The following is a 22,814-nucleotide window of genomic DNA, read 5'->3' on the forward strand; positions in this document are numbered from 1 at the left end:
AGCTGATCCTCCGCTTCTCAAGCCGGTGTTGTAACCATGACGTCTGCAGTTTCGTCTGCCTCTCCCTTTCTTTTTGTGTTTCTGATCACAAACGCTTCCCCCTAAAACCTTGTGGGAACAGCTTGCTTAGACAAAATAGTGCGCTTTCTAAAATTATTTTAATAATAATTATATTTAATAATCCTCTGCTGGGATCTCCTCCTCCTCCTAGTATCTCTAAGGAAAATTTAGGACTCATGGTCCCCAGCGACTTTGGCCTGGAAGCAAGAAGCTGCTCAGCACATGTAGCACAGACCACGCTCCCACTTCTCTCTTCATATTGCCAAGGGAGCTCCAAATTCACCCTTGGGAAGCGGCTTCCCAGCTTGTGTGCTAGGTCACGTTATGTAGGTCAGGTCTGGAGAAGGCCACTGAGCCCCACAGCCATTCATGGGCTCTGCTGGGGTTGTGCTGGCCCCCTGGTAAGCCCTGCTTAACAAGTCCTCATGACCTTTTCCCTCACATCACAGGACCAGCACCTAACTGCAAAGGCATGTGTTCATGCTGATGGTGGCCTGACAAATACATTAGAACAGCGCGTGTACAGGAAGGAAGATGGTCAGCAAATGGAGTAGTGCCTGATGCTTACACACACACTGGAATATCTGAATGTGTTTGCTCTTTCATGTTTCCCTCTTACTCTCCAAGCACCTGCTTGCACAAGGGTTTGCTGTGCTTACTGCAGCTACGGGGCTGGTCTGAAGCAGCCCCCACCTAGGCCGTGCGGGGCATTTCTTTTGCTTCATTAAACTGTTAAAAAGGGCAGGGGAAATGTGTTCATGGTGGGTTTCGTTTGGTCAGTTTGTCAGTGTTGAATACGCTGCCTCATTTGGATCACAGAAGTGTAAGTACCTAAATGGACTTTGACAAATTTTGCTGATCTGTTGAAATGAATAAGCACTGTCCTGGCTGCGCTGCTGAGCACCTTCTTTATGAACATTGCAGGAGTTGAGGGTGCTCAGCACCTCACAGGATGAGCTCTTCAACTACAGTGAAGTAACTGAGTTAATAGTAATATACTGGATTCCAAAACTAATACAGAGAAGCTCTCCTTTTGTAAAGTACCTGGTAATTTAACCTATAAATAACAAATCGGTAAATGCATTGGATGAAGGCGCACTTGGCTCCTCATCACACAGTTTAATCTTCAGCATCTCGGTATTGTTTTTAGGCTAAGGTAAACTGAATGGAGAAGCAATCTCTTGTAAATTTGTTTCAGGATTTTTCCTGTGCTCATCATCTCTTTGTTTCAACGTAGGACTGGGATCAGCACATTAAGGGAAGTCTTCACATCCAAAAATGTATGGCTTTTTCAGATAAGTAAGTATTATTTTAGAGACCCTCTTCCAACTGAGTTTCTAACAGAGCATCCTTTACTTCGGTGGCTTTACATTGGGAATTTACTGTGTAATTATTATGCTTTAATATTTATGGCACGTTATGCATGCTCCTAAAGTTCTTTTCTTTTCTTTTCCAGCACTGGCATCCGGTGCGTGTTAAGCTCAGCAGATGGAACATTGCATTTATCCCCAAATAATGCAGCAGTTTTCAATCCATCTAGTATCGAAGGTGAGAGGTTGTATGTGCAATAGTTAAAACCACTTCTTTTTTAAGTTGAAAGGGAAGTCAGTCTCTGGGGGAAAGTGGACATTTAAAATGAAATGTGATACAAGTTTCCAAAGGAAACTTTTTAGAGGCTGTGCACAGAAATGCTAAAAGCCAATACTGTGCCTTTCGAAGTATGAATCTATTTTACTTTCAAACAATGACTTGTTTTCACAGTACAACCAAACAGTGTATAATTTGACGTAGACACTATGAAATTAATTATTATGTAAATGGGGTATTGCTTACTGAGCACACTAATGCAGTTAACGTGAGTTGAGATTTTCATGCAATGTGTGTAATCCATTATTCAGATTATCCACCAAATGTCGGCGCATCTTTTATCACTACGTCAGCAAGATCCTTTGGGCAGCCAGGTCCTACCTTTTCTTCTCCTCCATCAGGGGTAAGAGTGAGTACCTAAGCAAACCGATCACTTCTACTTACTGGAATTAAAACTGTGAAGGCTTCCTTTTAGACAATAATCTGAATATTCAGTTTGTTAGTTCAACTTCCCTGCAGCTCTTTTATGCTTTTGATTTTGGCCAAATCAGAACTTGATTGTAAGTTTTTTTTTTCCCAGTGTTAAAAGTTGTTTACTTGTTAGATTTGGGGAGGGGGAAAAACAGTTTGCATGTATCCCATTGACTTATTTTCCCCATTTTCTGAATCTTTTCAACTCAGAAAGGTCATCTTCAGCTTGGAATGAAGATTTGGATTAGCTTTTACTTACTCTAAGTAATTGATCCCACCCTAACTATTGTATGATCCCAGCAAGCAGCTTTCCATCTCTCTGGTTAGTTACTGGTAGCTACTTTTCTCTGCCCTTCCCACGCTGGGGTGCTTCTCCCAGGTGACAAAGGTAGTGAATGCAGTTTTTCTGTTACTCACCTGGAGGTCCCAGATCAATTCATTATACTGGATTAACCTTTTCTTAGTTTATTTTAGGGTACTGTTCATATCATCTGCTGTTCCTGGTATCCTTTCAGCACGTTTGGTTTGGTGTACATCCTTCCAATGGTTTAGCTTTATTAGCCCCTCCCCTGCACTCAACACAGGTCCCCAGTGCTACTGCTCTAGTGCACATTTGAATTCCCAGCCCAATCATGAAAAAATGCCAGAAAAAAAGGATAACATTAAAAGTGGTTCTTACATTGACAAAGCAGATAGATTTTAAAGGGAAACAAAAAAAAAAAAAAGAGGAAAAAAATGCAGCTAAAAGCAAATCATATACATGATGGGAATACAAAGTTGTTAGGGTGAAAATGAAGCTCAACATATATCAGAAAGTTATGATTAAAGCTGAAGACATCAAGGGCTCATGTTAGGGCATTCATGGAACAGCAGCAGTATTTCAAGGATTCAAGTTTTCACCTTGTTAGGCTTTTGTGTATATGTCCTGATGTGTTCTCTGACGCTGTGGAAAGCTAGGCTGAGTTGCATCCCTGTGCTACTCCAGTTTGCACCAGGCATTGCTTACAGAAACATCACCCAGATTTGTTTAATCCAACCCATTTTCTTTGCTGGGCAAGAGGTTACTCTGAAGGGGTTTTATCTTCTGCCTGTCACAGACACTGTGTGCAGGGGCCAGAGAGCAGAGCTGCTCATGACAGCTGCCTCCAAGGTCAGAGGTGGAGTAGCAGCGGGTGTAGAGGAATGTTCCTTTTCATCATGTCTGTCAACCTCGCAACAAATGAAATTAGTGCTAATACCAGTATCATTTCTCCTTAGAATCTGTCACTATTTATCATTTAAGCTGCCTGCAGAAGTCCTTCTCAATGTCTGGCAGTACTATGAAAGATGAAAAACCCAATAATTGAGCTTGATTTAATAATAATTTGAATAATTAATTCATTAATTATAATAATGAATGACATTAATGAAATAATGAAATTAATGATTATTAATTGAATAATTTGATTTTCCAAGAGCCTGTAAATCCTCCTCTTCAGAAGCTCATCGAGTGGGCAGGGAGCTATAGTAGAGGTGTTAAGATGGAGTTTGCCATCTGTCATTCACCCTGCAACCAGGTGGCTTATAATTTATTACACCTTTGCATGGTAGTATTCACTTTCATCTAAGCTGCTGCCATTTAACTGAGCAATGGAAGATTATATTTGACCCTGCATGTAATCATAAACAAAGTGTTCAGATTTCTGGAAGAGCTTGCTCTGTGGTATCCATCTGCAAATAACTCTACCCCTCTTTAAAAGGCAGATACAGAGCTACAAGCGTTCATTTGGGCATGGAGAGCCATTAGCACTGGAGGGATGGGACTGACAGTTTCTTATTTAGAAAAAAAACAAGCAAAGCTCAAGAAAGGGTTAAAGAATTTGAAAAGCAAGAAACAGAAGAAATGGGAAAAGCTGTAATAGAAAAAATGGATTGGGGAAATAATACGGCACATGGTAGGGAATGCGTTTCACTGCTGTGCATCAAATTATTTTGGTAGTAGTTGTGTGACTGCATTGTTAAGCCCCTGTAGACATCAGCTGCAAAGAAAATTAACTTAGAGTCTCATTGAAAATTACATTCAAAACTTAACACACAACAGCTGCCCTAACTTCCTGTCTGTGGGTATGGAACGTGTATATTCCTTTTCTGGCTGTGATTTACAGCTCTGTTTAATGAATGGACCCTTAGCTTCAATCAGCTGACAAGATTATTGCTTGGTACAGCCCATTGACTTCTGCTATGAGTACATGACCACTTCTTAATCATGAATTACAGCATATTTGTGGCATAGCATTTAAATTTAAGCCATTGCCAATTGTGAGGAGGTGGTAACATCTTACAGTTGTTTTGATTTAATGTACTGCTGTGCAGGTGTCAGCACATGGACTGTGGAGCCTCCACAGGGAGCAGCAAAGTCTTTCTAGTCCCATAGACTCCTAACATACCATCCTTAACTAATCTGACAAAAGAAACTGAAGGGTGTTCCTTCACTGGGAACTGCATTTGCTGTCAGGAAAGTTTCCTTTTCCTCTGCTAGCTGTAGCTGTATTCTTCAGTTGTGCACTACATGCTTCCTTGCCAGATGCAGGTAGCCATCACTTCTTTTTCTATTCATTTATGTTCAAGTGGAGTTCAGTTGCTTCATCTTTTTTAGGATCAGGCATTTGTTATTTTTCTGCCAGAGAAAATATCGTACTTCTGGATTTTTGCACTTCTTTGACTTACCTTTTGCACCTTGGCAAGCTCCATAAGATACAAGCTAAATAGCAGACTACTGTATAATACATGGTCTTGCTGCAGCAAAACCACACAAATGGTTAAGTGTTGAAGCCTGGAGGGAAGGTAATGGGATGAAGGTGTAAATAAGATAACATTAGCTCTGTAACTTGTGAACTTGCTGACAAGCCAAACATTTGTGATGGCTCTGGTGAACTTGATCCTGCAAGATTACATGATTTGCATCTCCCCTTGAATGACACAATTTTAACTGAAGGTAGAGTTACTTCTTCAGTAAAATCCTAACAGCAGAGGTCATAGACAGGGAAGTGGTCTGGGAAGACTTAATCCTGTGTGAGCAATGTTTTGCATGTCATTAGCTGGGGTAAATTATGTTCCTCTCTGAGTATACCCTGATGCCTCTTTGCACAGGGAGTGTAGAGCCTGCTTTCCATGTCAGGGAGATGGGCGGCTCTTTGGGAACTGCCCCAGCACTCCAAAATAGACTAACACCCTTGGGAAGTGATTACTGCACCCCCACCGTGTGCCTGTGCCAACCCAATTTGGGAGCTCCGCCTGTCTGCGTGTCCAGTGATCACTGTGTCCCCAGGGGAGAAGTCCCTCCTACTGTGTGTTGTTGTAATCAGAGGGGAAAGTAGTAGGTTTTCCAACCTGAGGTACAGTGTGTGTCTTCTCACAAGATAAATTAGCTCATTTTTACACCAGGACCAGTCTGTTCCACCAGCACAGAAGGAGGATTGAAATTCAGCCTCTTCTGAACACCTCTGTAGTCACCTAAACTGTTTTCTGACATCTATGTGAATTTATAGATGGGGACTGCAGTGAGCATCTGTTTTAAGGAACCATAAGCACCACATAAATGGACGTTTGTGGAATATTTGAAAATACTTAATTTCTTGTGCATTGCCTGCAAACTGTCTGCTAAGGGCAACTCAGCAGTAGTGCACAGGGCCTTCATGTGCAGGGAAGGCACAGAGCCCTCAGGGGGACCAACAGATGCAGACAGGCTCAGAAAGGCTGTCTGACTTGGCAGAGAAGCCACAGCAGTTGTGCTGGGGTACCAGATGGGTGCTGGGGTACCAGATGGGTGCTGGGGTAGCAGATGGGTGCTGGCCGTGCAAACAGGAGTCAGGAGGAGCTGAGACCTCCTAGTGACAAGGGCACCCTTCATCTCCAAACACTGAGGGGCCTCCAAACTCTTGCTGGTCCTGAGTATAGTGCAGTGGCCTGTGCCCATGGCAGCCCAGCCCTCTGCTGTGACGTGCAAGGGAGCTGAATCCCCTATGACTTATGAAATCCGTAATGTTTGAGGTGTCAAGTTAGCTTTTACAGCAATATTGTTAATCCTGCCTGAACAAGAGCATCTCTTCTAGAAATCCTCTCTGGGCTTTGTAATGTCCAGGGATGGAGATTCCATTGCAAGCTGCACTGCAGTTAAACGTTTCTCTTCCCATCTGTATTTCTAAACAAGGATGTTAAAATACAAGGCTTTAAAGAAGATTATTTGTCCTTAATAATAGAACAGAACTTTTAGTTTTTTACAGAAAATTAAGGTCTGATCTAGTGGATAGAATATGTAAGATAAAAACATGGTTTTGAGTTGTTGTTTTCCCCCCAGTTTCCCCAGAGGAAATCTACACTGGGTCGAGTTGTTCACATCTGCAACCTCCCCGAGGGAAGCTGCACAGAGAATGATGTCATTAACCTGGGGCTCCCATTTGGGAAGGTCACCAACTATATCCTCATGAAATCCACTAACCAGGTACTGTGCATTTGGGGTCACCGGTGTTGACATCTACTGCTATAAAGATACATTGATGTGAAGACAGAGTATCTGGGGGGAAATCTCTTTTGTTTTGTAATAGGAACTTAAATACATGAAGTATTTAAGTAGAAGGAACTTAAATACATGGAGCTCTTAAAGTAGAAGAAAAAATTGATGTTTGTAAAACGAGATGATGGCCTAAACATGACCACTGCCTCACCATTCTTGTTAAACCCTCCCAGACATCTCAATGAAGAAGTATTGTAAAACTATAATAATAGTAATAATAATATTTTTTAAAAGTGAATAACTTGGCCTTCTCTCAGCCATTTGTTAGGGTCATTTTCAGACTTCTGTTGTTCTGTTTGCGAGGTTTTTATTGCTTTCTTACCCATACATGTACTGGGCATTGAAGAATGCCTTGCACTCTTGTCTGGTTCAGCTGTCCTACACTGCTGAACTGTTGTTACAGCAGGGGCAGATCCCTCAATGGTATAATTACAGTTACAGGCTGGGGGCAGAGTCCCCTGGCCATGGCTGTACTGGGTGATCTGGCACACACATGCTAAAGGAAGGCTGTGCCATTACAGGGGGCACTGATACCTCACTCACTCCCCTTTAATCTGCACTGGATATAGTAGAGCTCTTTCTTCAATGCAGTTTAAGTCTACCTTTAGTAGCTTAAGTCTACCAGTAGCGGTAGGCTGCGAAGAGGAGAAAATCTTCTCTTGCATACCTGCAGCAGACAGTACAGATGGATGTAAAATCCACACCAGTGGGTAGTGGTTGAGATTGTGATGTTTCAAAAGGCAGTCATTACCCAGCTGTGAGTATATTCTTTGACCAGTTAAACTGCAATTGCATCAAATGCAATTTTTGTGTAAATAAAAGTGCTAGTTAACATAATTCAAGATTTTTAAACTCTTTTTTGACTTTGTTCTGGCTGTTCATGCTCTGATGTTCTGCTTTTATCTGGATCCCTTGCAATTGTGCAAGACACAGCTGACAGTCTCAGGAGCAATGTGTGCTGCAGCGTTATAGTTCTGCATCCTCTCAGCAGCTGACCTTGGTGCAGAAGCACCAGTGAGGAAGCAAGGGAAAGGTGATGTTTTCATATATCAAGAAAGATTAGATTCTAGTCATTTAGTTTTTCAGCTAAACTGGTTCTAAAGTTGCATATTAGCTTTAATAGCTGGATTGAAACCATTATTTACAGTTAAAAGGAGGCTGAGCAATGGACTAAGTGTTACTGTTTCAGCTCCAGGGTTGAAAAGCTACCCAGTTCTGTACTGCCAAGACATTTTGCATGAGAAGAATCCAAACAAAAATCATTGTGCTGCCTTTTCTCTCTTTACTTTGTATTTTTAATTATGTAGTAGATTTTAAAGCTCTCCCCACTTGTGCTAGGCCTTTCTGGAAATGGCTTACAGCGAGGCAGCCCAAGCCATGGTACAGTACTACAAAGAAAAACCTGCTATGATAAATGATGACAAGTTACTTATTAGGATGTCTAAAAGATACAAGGAATTGCAGCTGAAGGTAAGATAGTTATTCCTGATCAGATTTCCTGAGTTTCCATGGCATGTTCTGGAGAATGCATATAAAAATTCTTGCTGATTACTGATTTCTAATTAATGCTTTAATATTATGGAAGAAGAAAGGTAAATTATTGAATGCATGATAACAATCCTTTATATTTAGCTGCTTGCTCTTGCTTTAAACTTTAACTCTTGAAAGAGATCCCATTTTCTCTGGTTGTCTCATACTTCAAAAATCCCTTCCAAGCTTCCTTCTCAGTGGGCTTCCCACATTCCTTGGTCTAACAAAGGCCTAAAACACAGCCATGTGTAAAATACAACATGTCAGCAAAAATAAGATGATCCTGTCCTTTTAGTCAGGCATTAAGCCTGAAGCAAAGCTTTTCACTGCTTGGCATGCTTGAACCAATAGTACAATCTCTATACCAAGCAGTGATGGCAGGGCTGAACATCACACTGATTTCTTTTTCTTTCCTGTAAATGACCTAAATTAAAGAGCAAATTTTGTTTTAATTATATTTTCTTTACCACACTTCTGATGTGGACACCTGAGTGTCCAAAACTCCATGCTCTTGCAAGGGTATTTATGGAAGCTTATGTTCTGACATATGTAGTGCTAAGAGAGTATTATTTTTTTCATGGGGACTTGGACTGGAACTGGCAATAAAGAGCTGAAAAGATTCATAGTGTATTATCTAACACAGCACAGGGTTATTTTCTACAATAACTCTGTAATGTTCCAAGTTAAGAGGTTAAGGGGCCTTTTATGAGCCTTGAGTTAAAAACAAGTAACTCAGATGGTTTAGTTTGACCTTTGGAAAAGCATCTTTCCCTCCTGTATGTGTATAATAGTTTAAGGAGGCTTAAAGGAGTTGCCCAAAGTTCATAAACCAGGCAGTGTTCCTCAGTGTGGGGTTCAGATGTAAGGTGGCTGAGACTCTGCATCTTAACACAGAGGTGGAATAGGAAACTACAAGGACAGTGTGGTAGTTTGCCCAGATTTCAGGCAGATTTTCAGCCTTCCCACTGGCAGTTTTTCAGGGCATGGAATAATTTTTCTCTGCATGAGAAGAAGCCCTTTCTCTTTGTTAAAAACAAACATACCAACAGAAGTGCAACATGGAAGGGGGGATATACGTGAGCTGTTCACCACAACAAACCGCTGGGTTCCTGCATGCTTATGTTGCTCAGCTTGGTGCATGCACCAGTGTTTGGCAAATTGCATGCACTCCAGCCTGGAGTAGTGCATCTTTTGTAAATGATCTTGAATCTCAAGTAATCAACACTTCCAGTACACGTTTCTTGCACTTAGCTTTTAGGAAGCTCTCATGTCTAAGCATAGTCTATTAGAGCTATACTCCAGAATGAGCTAAACTCTGAGAGGAAGAGAAGGCAGATCCTAGAGGATCAGAGATAGGCTGCTATAGAGGCTGAGTTCAGACATTAGAAAGATTGTCGGGGTTGTTTCCTCTTACATCCAGTTCCTAGAAACAGTGAAGGACAAGCCAGTTTTCAAAGCCAATTACAGCAGCCAAGTATGAGGAGGCAGTGCTACAACGTAATGGAGCAAACTTTCCATTTGTATCCTTTTACTGCTTTGATGGTGTTGTTGAGATGCTAGCTGCAGAAAAGAGTGTAACCACAACACTGAAACCAAGTATTCTCAGTAGTAGTATAATGGAATGACACATGGATGTTGTTTCTTGAAGGACAAATCACCTCTGTTAGCTTGGAGAGTAGTGCAGCATGTTAAACCATGTCTTTGTCTTACTTAGAAACCAGGCAAGAATGTGGCTGCTATCATCCAGGACATCCACTCGCAGAGGGAGAGGGACCTGCTGCGTGAAGTGGACAGGTAAAGTTGCTCCACAGTTTGGAATTGGAACCTGGATAAATCTGTAAACCTGCAGGTAGAAAAAGCATAATCTGTGTGCTTCCCTCTCTTAACTCATTTGCTTTCTTAATTTGGATTTCACTTCAAATCATTGTAAAAATAGAAGTGGATACAACAGTAGGTACAGGGCCTGCACTTGCACCTGGCATGTGAAGAACACACTCCCCCTTGAGTGAAAAGTGTAAAGGCTGGGGGTGCTGCAGGACCTAGCCAGGAAGAGCCAGGTTCAGATTAAAATGTATTTGGGTATATTTTGGATCTGCCTGACTTCTGGCCCTTCCAGCAAGAATGGATAGGAATCACAGTCCTAAAACATCTCTTTTAAACAGGTGACCTCTGTCACTTTTGTCTCAGAGATGCCCTAGATGACTCATTATTAAGGGTACAGTCATCAGGGTCATCCAATATATTATAAGCTTTTAATGCTGAACCCCTGTGTGACACTTTTAAAAACGAGTGACTATATTCTTGACAGCTCTGTGGGGGTTAGTTAAGCTCTGTGGGTATGACTCTGCCTTTTCTTCTGCTCACTGTGTTTGCAGCTGTGCAGTGCATGTCTGTGACAGGCCTGGGGTCTCCGGTTCACAGTCCCCAGGGCACTCCCCGTGTGTTTCCAATGTACAAGACCTTGTTAGACCACAGTGGGTCAGCTGGGTTAGTTAAAGGTGCCTTTTCCCTCTACAGCAGGTATGGCACGGAGAGGCCCCGCTCTCGCAGCCCCATAAGCCGCTCCCTGTCGCCCCGATCCCACACGCCCAGCTTTACTTCCTGCAGTTCACCCCACAGCCCGATGGGGACGGGCAGGACCGAGTGGGGAAATGGGAGAGAGTCGTGGGATCAGTCTCCGTATTCTCGACGGGAAGAGGAAAGAGACAGCAGAGAATGGCGAGAGAATGGGGATGAGAAGAGGGACAGGACTGACATGTGGGTGCATGAGAGGAAACATTATTCCCGACAGCTGGACAAGTTTGATTTGGATGAACGGATTGAAGGAGGCAGAGGGCACAGAGAGAAATATTTAAGGAGTGGTTCCCCTGGCTCCCTTCACCCTTTATCTGGCTACAAAAGCAGAGAAGACGACTATTACCGAAAAACCTCCAAGTCAAAGTCTGACAAGTTTCAGAGGCAGCTGCAGGATTTACCTGGGAGGTCCAAGAGAAAGGAAGAGGCAAAGTTAAGGGAACGAAGGCATTCTTACAGTGAGGATGCTGCCAGGGAGGAGGCTGCTGAACAGAAGCACAGCAAAGCATCTGAGGGCTCCAGGCAAAAACAAAGTGATAAGAATAAGGTGAAGAAAGCTGAAAAAGACCAAGAGGAAGATGCTGCTGCTGAAGGCAGTGAAGTGAAGGAAACCAAACCTCCTGAGAATGAGGTAAATAAAGATCTCAAACTGTATTTAAGAAGGCAACTGCTGAAATAATAGATTTTTGGAAATGTTTTAGGTCATTTGTTTTGGTTGTGGTGCTAGTGACTTGTAACGTTTTGCCATGATAAAATCAGGGAATATAGGCCTAGAAGAAATCTTGGGAGTTCCTCTTTTCCACCTCTTTCCCAGATCATGCAGATCTATGACCACTATATGGTACGTGGACATTGTCTTTCTATGCAAGCACAGAACACCTGGGTACCCCTGAGGGGAAGGGTACAGACAACTGAAAACAAAACCAAGTGACAATGTGCTGTTTGCATGCAAGTTGTGTGTGCAGGGCCAATTGCCCTACTGCTGTCTCTTCTGAGTTGTGCAGAATACCCCATAGCTGCCCTCTCCACATCTACCACCTCCTTGCACTGTCTGTGATCCAGATTGAGTTATGTGGGAATTAAGTGGTATTTTACAGGGATGCAAATATTTGCATGACAGTAATTGCCAGGACAGTACAGGGAACTGATGGATATACTGCTAAGATGGGGAATGAACTTTTAATGAGGAACATTTTTGTGTTGGTCAACACACCAGAACAATTAGTTTCTGCTGATCATATGTCCCTACCCTCAACTGTGGCAGGAATAATTCACACCGCTCTCTTCAGTGTGCTGGCAGGAATCTCTTCCCATGGCAGAACCACTGAGTCAACTCACCTGTAAAATTATGGGATCTCTGGAGAAATAATCCCAGTCAGTAAAGCAGCAGTGTTTGTGGGTTTGATCCTCCACTGGGAAAAGTGCATGGGAACAGATCAAGATGCCTCATTCGCTCAGTCTCAGTAGAGCCCATGCTCATATCTGCCCCCTGCCATGGGGATCTTGTTACTGGCTCTTGGCCACCTTGCCTCCCCTGGCCCCCCCAGTGATACACTGCTGCCATCCCCCCCCAGGGATGCTGGCACAGGAAGCTGCAGAGCTGCTTTGCTGACCAGGGGTCTGTCTCTAGCTTGTGGCTTTGTGCTGCCAGGGCCATCTTTGGTTGTTTTTAATTGACCTTGTGTTCATTCTTCTCATGTAGGAGCCAGGTTGGTGGAAACCTCCAGTCTTGTAACTCAAGTAGTCTCTGTAGCAGGCAGCAGCACTACCTCATGCCATAGATATGTGTGTCTCTACCACCTTTTGTCATCTTTCTCCTTTGGCTGGTATTTCACTGTGACGGATGGTTTCTTGGGGAGAGATGTCAGAGAGGAATGTCAGACAGCATCCTAAATCACCAGTGCTGCACACTCCTCTGCATGTTTTTCAAGTTAAAAGTGGCTTTGCTAAAGGCATCCTTCTCCAGGGACTGCTACTAATGATCTATTTTAAAAAGAAGAAATATGTTTGAATGTCTTGAAGTCACACTTCCCTTTCACCTCTCTTTCACCAAGTGCCAGGTAGTACTGTGGTTGTGTTCTTCCGAAGTATGAACAGTGCAAGCAGTTGCATTCTCGACTGATCTTACCTCAGCAGACAAAACAGTTGAGGTCTTCTGCAGAGTTTTAACACTGCTGCTCTCCTTACCATGTCTGAGCCAACATAACAGATGTGGGTAGAGAACAGAGGAGCGGAGGCTGGGAATTTTAACGAATTCACATTCTCCCCCACCTGTCTCCAGCCAATTCTATGATATAAATTACATCTCTAATTTGGTTTAAATGTCTTCTTCTTAATTCTTTTTTTGTGCAGCTTTGCAAATGGAATCAAATTGTTGGGTCTTTTCCCACAACCTAGTTGACTTGCATAAACTTTAGAAATAAAGAATGTGACCTTGTGAGTGACTTTGCTTCCCTAAACCCAGAATAGAAACATACTAGAGCACCACTGTTTGTTGCTATACGTGTATATGTTGTATTTATTTTAGCTTGGAAAAGAGGAGCAAGTTCCAGAGAAGAGCTCACCTTCAGCTAATAAACAAGGAAAAGAATCTGGAGAAATCCTGGAAAACACAAGACACGAGAAGGTTGGTGACACATTGCTGATGCAGCTTCCACAACAAAATCAGTGTTTTCCGGCTTTGGTAGCACATTCTCCCAGCTGAAACATTAAACCCCCATGAAAGGCATGTAAAAGGGTTGTAGAAGGGGGTTGTCTAAATTAACTTGCCTTATCTTGACCTCTGCTTTAAGGGATAGCTTTTCCTGAAGTCTCCAGAACTCTTTTTTTAGTTGCTCTTTGCCCATGTACATTGCTTCACATGCATAGCCCTTGGCACTGGCAACTGTAGGTAACGTATGCCCAAGTGAACCACGGAACTTTGTGACACTTGCCCCAGAAAAGGAGGTGTGGTTAGTGGAGAAGGAGGGGACTAATGGTGACAACTTTAGCCTTAGATGAACTATAGATAGTAGCCTCTTCTGATTGTTTCTGGTTTTAATTAAAAATGTCTTTACAGCACCCCTGCTGCAGCACCGCAGTCAGGGACAGCAATGTCCTTGGAATTCCTCCAGCTTCATATCTGTAGGGTCATGGGTTGATGGTCAGATATGGAAGCTATTGATATCCCTTGCTGTAGAAAACTGATCTCCTGGCAAGAACAGTGTCAACTCCTGGAGTTTTCATGCTGTTTTAGGATTCTAGGAGGGGAAGTGTGGGAATGGCCAAATAGGAGGAGAATACAGATTATTAATAGGTTATGTGTGCACGAGTCCGGGAGCTGAAATCTAAGCTGCAAGTATGTCTTAAAAGAAACATTTAGCATATAATTCTAATACTTCTGAGGCCAAATATGAGTGTCTGAGTCCTGTAACTGCATGTATGAGGTATTTCAGATTACGTACTTTGGATGCAACTGTAAACCTGAGTTTTCTTAAGGTCTAGGCCAATCTCTACCAACACGGTCCCTGGCAGAGGGCTCTTGCTGGTGGAAGGAAATGACTGCAGTAGGTAGCCATGTTTTCTGAGTCACCACAGGAATGTAAAGGAAAAAGTGAAAGCCACAGTGGCTAGATTGGGGTTCAGTATATTCTCATTGTGCTGCCTATTTCTTGCCACCCTCGGATGGAGATAGTGGAAGGGGAGAGGTTCATTTCCTTGGGGATCTCACAATAGTATCAGTTGCATAATAAAGTAGAACAGGTTGTACCTTGTTCTACTGCTTACAAAAAAGTGAGAAGCAGGAGGCTGGAGAGGCTGTAATCCCCAAGGCAGTTACAGAATCGCCACGAAGTGAAGTTTATGTGATAAGCATAAGGCTTAAAATCACAACACCAAAGACATATCAGTCTTTGAAACTAAAATACAAGTGGGGTTAGGCATGGCCAGATCAAAGTTCTTCCTGGCTACTGATGTTCACAGCCCACTGTTCGTGATGATATCTATAATGACTGATCTCTCAAATGTTTTACATCTTTGTGACAGGACCGAGACTGGGAGAGTGAAAGTGAGATAGAAGGTGAGACCTGGTATCCTGCTAACATGGAGGAACTAGTGACAGTGGATGAAGTGGGAGAAGATGATTTAATTATGGAGCCTGACATAACTGAGCTTGAAGAAATAGTGCCGGTTGATCAGAAAAATAAAACTGCTTCAGAGATGTGTCCCTGTATGTCAACCATGTTAGAACTGAAAAATGATCACAGCCACCTAACCAGGAGTGAAGACAAATTTGCCCATAAAGCTCTAGAAACAAACTTTAGATCGGCAAAGGGCAGTGTGGCTTCTAGCGGCTGCCAGGATGATGATGAGGATGATGAGAATGATGATGCTGTAACAGAAGCATCAAGCCTAAATCTGGACCCTGAGCAGAAGCCAGAGGAATTGCAGGAAGACCAATCTGCGAAGGAGTCTGATTCCCAGCAGAAGGAAGGAAAAATTGATAAGAGCTCTGACACTCGTTCAGAGCCCGAAGATCACCATATACCTTCTGTTCATCTGAAAGAAGAAACTCTCCAGCTCCCTGATACATTTATAGATGATTACAAACAGATGGGATCACAAGGAGCTGAGAGCAGAGAAGTTATGGAAATGCTTGTTAAAAACACTAGTGAAGAAACAAGACATGGAAGCCAAGAGTGTCCAGAGGCCAAGGGTAAATACTGTTTCTTTCTCTTTAGCCCGCAGAGAGCCTTGCATGTTTTCTCTGACAGTAGACTGAAATTTATTGCTAACAAGAATAAATGTTGCTAATAGTATCAAGACTTGTCCTTGGAGCAGCTCAGTAAAAGAACCCCAGTCCCTTTCGCCAAGCTAAACCATTAGAGCCTCTTAGCTGAATAGTGTAAAGGAAATATGATAAGCAGCTCGCAAGCTTTCTGAAAGGCATAAGCTGCTATAATTGTCATGTCAAGGTTCACATGAGTTTAGCTGGACTCTTTCAGTGCCCTGCTAAATTTATTTTGAATTGTCAATGAAATGAGTGACAGTCTCTGAAGGTCAACAGAAAAGTATCTGTAGTGTCTGGCTGGCTCCTGGACAAGGTGGGTATTCTTACACACTGTACTGAAGCATTACTAACATGGAAATTATCCGTAGATTGTTCCTTCTTAGTCACTGTTCACACAAATACATGCCTTTTGGTAGGAATTGCCTGATCATCTGTTATCTGCCACATGCTGCCTTTAATATAACTGATAGGACATGCTGTGAGATAATGCCAATAACTGTAATCATAGCTGCCTATTAATATTTTAGCTGTCAGGAAAAAAAGAAGGATCTGAGTGTCTGAAAGTGAATTCAGTTCCTCATCACACTTTCGAACAAAACTTGAGTGAATGGGCTGTGTATAATGAGGTGAAGTGGAAAACAGCATAGACCATGTTGGCCAAGAACGTTCCTTTTTATTGCTACCAGAGCCCATGTGATGGAGAAGGTGTTGTGAGCAGAAGCTACTGAAAGATTTCTGAGGGGAAAATGCTTCAGCATTTAATGTCAATGTCTGATTTTGAACTGACTTCTTCCCCCAGGACAGATTTGAAACTTGCTTAGTTTTCAATACTTACCTGTATGTCCTGCACATACCCGGCTTTGCATATTTGGAGATAACACTGCACTGCAGACTCCCAGGGATTGGGGATGGCAAGATTGGCTCCCCTGGGCTGCCCACTTCACGGGCAGCCAGCTGATGAAAGAGTTGGGTATCCCAAGAGCATAGTTACTTCTGTGTTTTCAGGATCTCACTTTCCAGCTTGCCAGCAGCGAGCCTGGAAGCTCCAGGGGAGCTTGTGTTTCCCAGGTTTCTGTCATGGATTTGATATCTGGGATCTGTAGCGCAAGGCTTTAGGCTCTCTGCAAATGTAGCTGCCAGCTCAGAAGCCCAGAAGTCAACTTCAGTGGGACTTCAGTTGCCACAAAGGCCCTGGGTGTCTCAAGAAGAGCTAGCTGAAGCTTGCGGGTTTTCCCAGGATCTCTGCAGCAGATTTGGGAACCTGGGATGGGCTTAAAGTTAACTTGAAAGCCAACCAGTCAGGAATTTGGATTATTTTCTTTTAAATCATGTAATAGACGTATTTAAAACAATGAAGAAAAATTCATTCTCATAGCCAGAAATTGCAGATCTTTGAACTACAGACTTGAAAGGCAGGAAGGGTTTGGTTTGGGCAAAAACATATTTGCTTTATGAGAAAATACATCCCTTATCTAGGTGAACTTAGCAATGCAATAGAAATTTTGTCAGGGTAAGGGAACTAGTTCTTTGATATAAGAACTGAAGAATAAGAATCAAACCATCTTATCCATAATTCTGTTGTTCTGTGATAACAAATTTCTCCTTTTTTAAAATGAAAGCAATTCTCATGTTGGTAAGGGAGAACATCTGTTCTTTTGACTGGCTTTATTTACCTCAGCAAAGCAAACCACTGTTTGCCACACCTTGAATCTCCTCCCTGCGTCCATTAATGTCAGTAGGCAGGGACCAACCAGCCCATCCCAAGTGTTCAAGAGCCAGAAAGCAGAAACTATCCCTTGGAGAGCTGAGGATGGGAGAAGAGTGGCTTCAGGGAGCAAATGATAATGATGCTGCTGGCTTCCTGCAAGAGTCCTGGTGGCTCCCCCTTTCTCAGCAGCCCCATGTTAGCCCCATGACCAGTTAGTTCCATCACTGGTCATGCAGTACCAGAGGTGTGGTTATGGAGCTGTAGTCCGACCGTGCTTGTGCCAGAGGCATGTATAACGTTATAGATCTGTGTAGAGATTAAAATATGAAGAGAAAGAACATAACAAATGTGAAACTAGAAATAGAAGAATTGTTTGCCAGGAGAAACAGGAGTGGCTGCCCAGTGTAGTACAGCCGTTGGAGTTGCACTGAGCAAGCCTCTGATTTGTATGGAAAAGCATTTTTTTCTAGCTTTTACTGCATCCACCCAGCAAGTGTTCCCAAGAAGTTTACGAATGTCTCTTTAAACTAATAAACTGTTTTCATTCAATACATTTATTCATTTGTTAAGCAAATTCTAGGTACCTGGAAATGAGATCTCTGGAATACCCGGAGGTAGAGTCTAAAAGAAGACACTCTGCACCAGGCTGGGAACAAGAGGATGTCTTCACGGAACTCAGCATTCCCCTGGGTACGTTCGGACGCCCAGGCCACCCTCAGCCTGCAGTGCTGCCCACTGCAATACCTACAGCTTACAACAAGATGTCACTTTAAGGCTACTTGCTATACTTCTTTTTCAGAACAGATGAGAGTGAAGGAGCAGGGTTTCTGACAGAGGGATAGCTGTTGAAAGAAACAGGTTTTTGATTAGAGATTGTTGTGAATTTCATTCCAGGTAAATGGCAAATGATAGATGTTAATGTTGCTGATGAGATGAAATAAGTTCTCTTGGTCTATAGATGAAATCCATATCAAAAATACTTAGTAATTTAAAAGTCCTTGTTATAAAACTATTGCTTATACTTTCAGTATAAGCAAAAGTATTAGTTTTACTGTGTAAACACTGATCATGAGTAAACCACCTAGAAGTACATCATAAAGAGCAATCTGTGTAACTTAAGCATGAATTTACTGCTAAGTGCTATCGCTGTTCTAGCCCTTGAGGTTACACAGTGAAGTTCCCAGTCAATATTATGCTTAAGAAAGTATATTTTTAAATATGTGTAATATGTAAGAGAGAAGTGGAGGGTGTATTTGCAATGCACAGTTAAACTGCAGCTCAGTATTGCGAAATGAGGGAAATCAGAGAAGTGAATCCAAGATTCAGTCTTCATATCTATGTCATTTAACTAAACAGCAACTTTTTTCTTTGGAAGCAAGTTTGTTGTGGAGGGGAAGGGTTTCAACTGACATTTTAATGTAATTCAGAATTTCTCAATAGGTGTGGAATTTGTGGTGCCTAGAACTGGGTTTTACTGCAAGCTCTGTGGACTCTTCTACACAAATGAAGAGACAGCAAAGACAAGTCACTGCAGAAGTACTGTTCACTATAAAAATCTTCAGGTAAAAACACATTCAAAGCTGGCTGGTGGATTGTGCATAAGATAGGTGATGCTACGAAAAAATGGGGTTTATTCTGTGGGCAGAATTCAGATGAAGTGGAATTTAGATAAGCCAAACTTCTCAGTAGTTCCAGTGTTAGCACACTAATTTCTCACTCTCAGATCCTTGAAATCAACTTCTGGGTCATGCATAAAATGGGGCCAGGTGATAATTTGATCTTCTCACCTACATTTGGTCCTCATCACTAGCACAGCATGCAACTCAGATCTTTAATTCTCTGCTCTTGAGGGTCCCAGACGTTTCCATCACTGGGAGCGAGCCCACCTGCAGCCTTCCTTACTTCTTAATTTCAGGAGCATTAAACATGCCGCTTGCTGAATGTTGTTGCCAGGCTTATTTTTGCATCAGTGTGAATTTCTGCAGCGTGTTTCAGCATGCACTGCTTTGTGACGCACGGGCTCTCCCAAGCATTTCCTGTGACCCGCTGAAATCACCTCCCTCTGCTACACAGCAGCACGGCGGGTCAGCCCCACAGAACACCACTGCTGAATAAGTCCTGTAAGGACATGCAGAAGCATGTAATTACTTGTATGGATTCCATAAGAATATACTGTAGGCATATCAGCACTTGATAAGAGCACACAGAGATCACGAGTGCTTGCAGTTCAATCAGAAGACCCCACCTTTATCACTTTTCAGATGCACATCAGTCATGACAGCATGAACATTAACTGCCCTGTACTGAGGTCTCCTCAGAGGAGATGGCCTTGCCTCTCATCTCCTGGAGTGCAGGGTGTGTACACTGCAGAAGACACTTTTGCTGGCATTGCATACTCATAGCAAAAGTCACTTCTTTCTCTGTTCCTTCCCTCTGCCCATAGTAAATGCTGGAACTTTGCTTCTCTCCAAGGAATAGCTATTTTCCCCTAGCTAGCTGGTAGGCTTTGGCTTTTCTAGTGACACTTGGAGTCAAATAATTTCTCTGGGAGAATTTTCTTCCTGACTTTCCTGAAGGTACGTAACTGTGATCACAAAAAGGGCTCTGGCTTTCCAAGCCTGTGCCTGCAGAGCTGCCATGCTTGCTCATAATGGATCCTCCAAGTGTAAGCTTGAAAAACAGGTGCCCAGTTTGCATGCCTTTTTGGCTTCACACTAAAATATCCAGAGGGATCCACCAGAGGTGGCACCACTCAGCACAGGCTGCGTATCCCATGCACGTCTGTTCCAAAGAAACCTGTGCTAATGCAAAGGTTGTAGCCCCTGGTAACTGGTCCAGTGGGAAGAAGAGGGATTTTGTTAAAGTCGTAGAAAAAAAGGTCCAACTAAAACTGAATCAGTGTGAAAAATACCCGCTTTTTCTCCCCGTAAAGACACTTCCCTTAAGTGCTGTGATAGATCTCTAACCCTGAGGTAAAAGAACAAAGCCCACAAAAGCTGTTAGAATTAAATCTGTCAAATATGATAATGAAAACAGCCTGTTCTGTCAAACTGGCCCTCTTACCTTACTAAATGGAGGAAGTGTCTTGTCCAACTTTTGCCCACTCAGGTGGAAACTCAGCAGATTTTAAGTAATTGTTCTGTATTACTAGAACCCTTTTAGTTGTAATAATGCTTATTTACGCACTCTGCAAGAAGTGTCAGTCTTCTATGATGATTTAATGAGTGTATCCACCACCATAAGAACTGTGGGCTCTTGCTATATGTGAAGCTATGGCACTGCTGCTGCAGACATTCTGTTGTCTTGCCTACATGACAAATACCGATGTCCAGTGACAATGACATTGTCGCCAACACTGTCATGGCCAGAAGTCTTTTAGAGTTGATTTGCTATTTGTCATCATCTGCTACTTTCATGTGGTCCTCTTGGAGCCACATCCAAAACATATGTTCAATGTTTGGGTTTGAATGCAAAACCAAACAGTTTGTTTACCAGTTTTCATCCAAAAGCCTTGCTTAGATGGTGATTTTGTCTTGAACTCAAACAGTCAACTTCATCTGAGTCTGGTGCCCCTTGAAGAACAGCAGTCACTGAAAAAACCTCAACTGTTTCTTTGTCAGCCTTGCAGGCCTTTTCAGTTTTCCATTCTCTTCAGCTTAACAGATGATTTCCCCAGGTGGCATTTGTACTTACAGATCACTGCTTTTTGCATGTCCAAAAAACCCATCATTTGGCCATCTCTCCCCCCACTACCACAAAAAGCAGTCAGATTCATCTGGTGTAAGCTACCTCGGCAACTCAGTGCAGCCCTTTATCGTGTTTTCCACTGGCTTTATGCACTATTCATCAAAACGTGTATTTAAATGATAAAATAATTTTCCTTCATTGTCATTTTTCTATAAATGAATCTGAACGTCTGGTCTGTGAACTTCAAGACTGATGTTTATGGTGTTCATGATCTATCATAAGTACAGCTGAAGTTGGTGGATAAACCTGTCTTATTTTTATGGGTAATCATTAAAAGCCAAAAATGCCTGGGTTATCTGATCCAATGACAAGCATTAGTGATGTATCACAGTTCATGGTGCACAGATCACTCTTCCCAGCCTTCATGGACCCTGCATCTCTCTATACTACTGTAGCATTTACTCTGGCTTTCTGCCACACAGAATTTTGTACCTGGGGATAAAGACTTACGAGAATTGTGCAATTTCCACAGCCAAATCTCTATATTCAGAGTATATTCTATGTACTCCATATTCAGTCATCGTTTTGTCATAAGTATGCCTATTCATTCGCATTACTGAGTCCCTTTCAGATGTACCTTTTACATCCTAAACTCGTATTTCCTGGCAGGACCTGGCAGTCCTAACACAGCCCTTTTAGTTTTTTTACATCCATTTCTCTTCTCACCTCTTCCCCACGGATGCCAAAGAGCAAACTGTACTCTGGGGGAATCCTGCAAGTACATATAATTTTGCAGTGATGTGAGATGGCCTTTTCAAAACAAATCAGAATGAATAATCAGCTAGAAAAGAGAGATTAATGATCCTAGTAATGTGCACATCAGTTATTCTTGCATGTGGTATAAGTCATTAATAAGAACATGTCTATGTGCTTTATCTTGGAGAAACACAGTAAATGTAAATACTCTACACATGCTGCTAAATTGTGTTAATTATTACTGAGTTTGATTATTGCCTTAAAAGACATGTTCTGATGCAAAAAGTGTACCTCTGAACTGAACATTATAAAATGTAATATATGTGCTTTAAATTATGATTCAGGAACTGCTGCTATTTTCTGACACACCGATCTTATACTAGCATAATTCAGTTGACTCAATGGAGTTAATTCCTGCCCTATAGCATATGGGAGTAAAGAGTTTGCAAGGAGAAGAGGTGAGGTCTGGTTACACAGACCGATGGGGAGTCACAGTGCTCCTGGTTCTGTCACCAGTTCCCTTTGTGGCACAGAGTAAATCACTGAACTTCTCAGGCTCTCCATATATATTCAGGTAGTTTGCCTGACACATCTATATTTCCTGGCTTGAATTTTCACCAAAATGGGGCTTCTATGTGCTTTCTTCCCTTTTGAGATGCTGGGAGAGCATAAGAGCTCTGAAAATGCATGAAGCACCACATGTTGAATGTTCTCAGTTTTGGTAATGATGCTTTGTTTTTGATGTGATTGCAGAAGTATCTATCCCAGCTTGCAGAAGAGAGCCTGAAAATGAAGGAAGAAGGCAGCCATCTGCCTCAGGATGACACTGGCATTGTTCCTCACTTTGCAAAGAAAAAACTATGATGTGGATGAACTGGAAGAGCTATAAATGAGTGAATGCTGATACTTTATTTTTTTTATTTCTATGATATAACTGTCAATTTGCACTGTACAGAGGAGGGGAAATAAAGAGCATGGAACATGCATCTATGCCCAGAGTGCCATTAAAAACCAAAATGCCTGAAACTGTTTCCCACGGTGAAGCAATGCTGGCATATCTGTAAGAAGTGGAGCAATTCTTTCTCACACTCTGCGTGCTGGGAGTGGTTTCCTAGATTAAA

The 22,814-nt window shown here is 42.4% G+C and overlaps 1 protein-coding gene across 1 annotated transcript; it reads left to right on the top strand.

Moving 5' to 3' along the window:
* Window positions 1–1,297: 1,297 nt before the first annotated feature.
* On the top strand, window positions 1,298–22,557 carry RBM20 (RNA binding motif protein 20; the record flags this gene model as incomplete). The annotated part of the gene is made up of 12 exons (XM_010010919.1): window positions 1,298–1,359; window positions 1,517–1,608; window positions 1,959–2,050; window positions 6,455–6,598; window positions 8,009–8,140; window positions 9,915–9,994; window positions 10,721–11,405; window positions 13,302–13,400; window positions 14,798–15,467; window positions 17,821–17,940; window positions 18,691–18,812; window positions 22,447–22,557. Coding segments are annotated over 12 exons (2,409 nt in total), but the record flags the coding sequence as incomplete, so codon positions are not given.
* Window positions 22,558–22,814: the final 257 nt, after the last annotated feature.

Source organism: Nestor notabilis, unplaced genomic scaffold, assembly GCF_000696875.1.
Source record: "Nestor notabilis isolate BGI_N333 unplaced genomic scaffold, ASM69687v1 scaffold26013, whole genome shotgun sequence".
In the NCBI taxonomy this organism is placed as follows: domain Eukaryota; kingdom Metazoa; phylum Chordata; class Aves; order Psittaciformes; family Psittacidae; genus Nestor; species Nestor notabilis.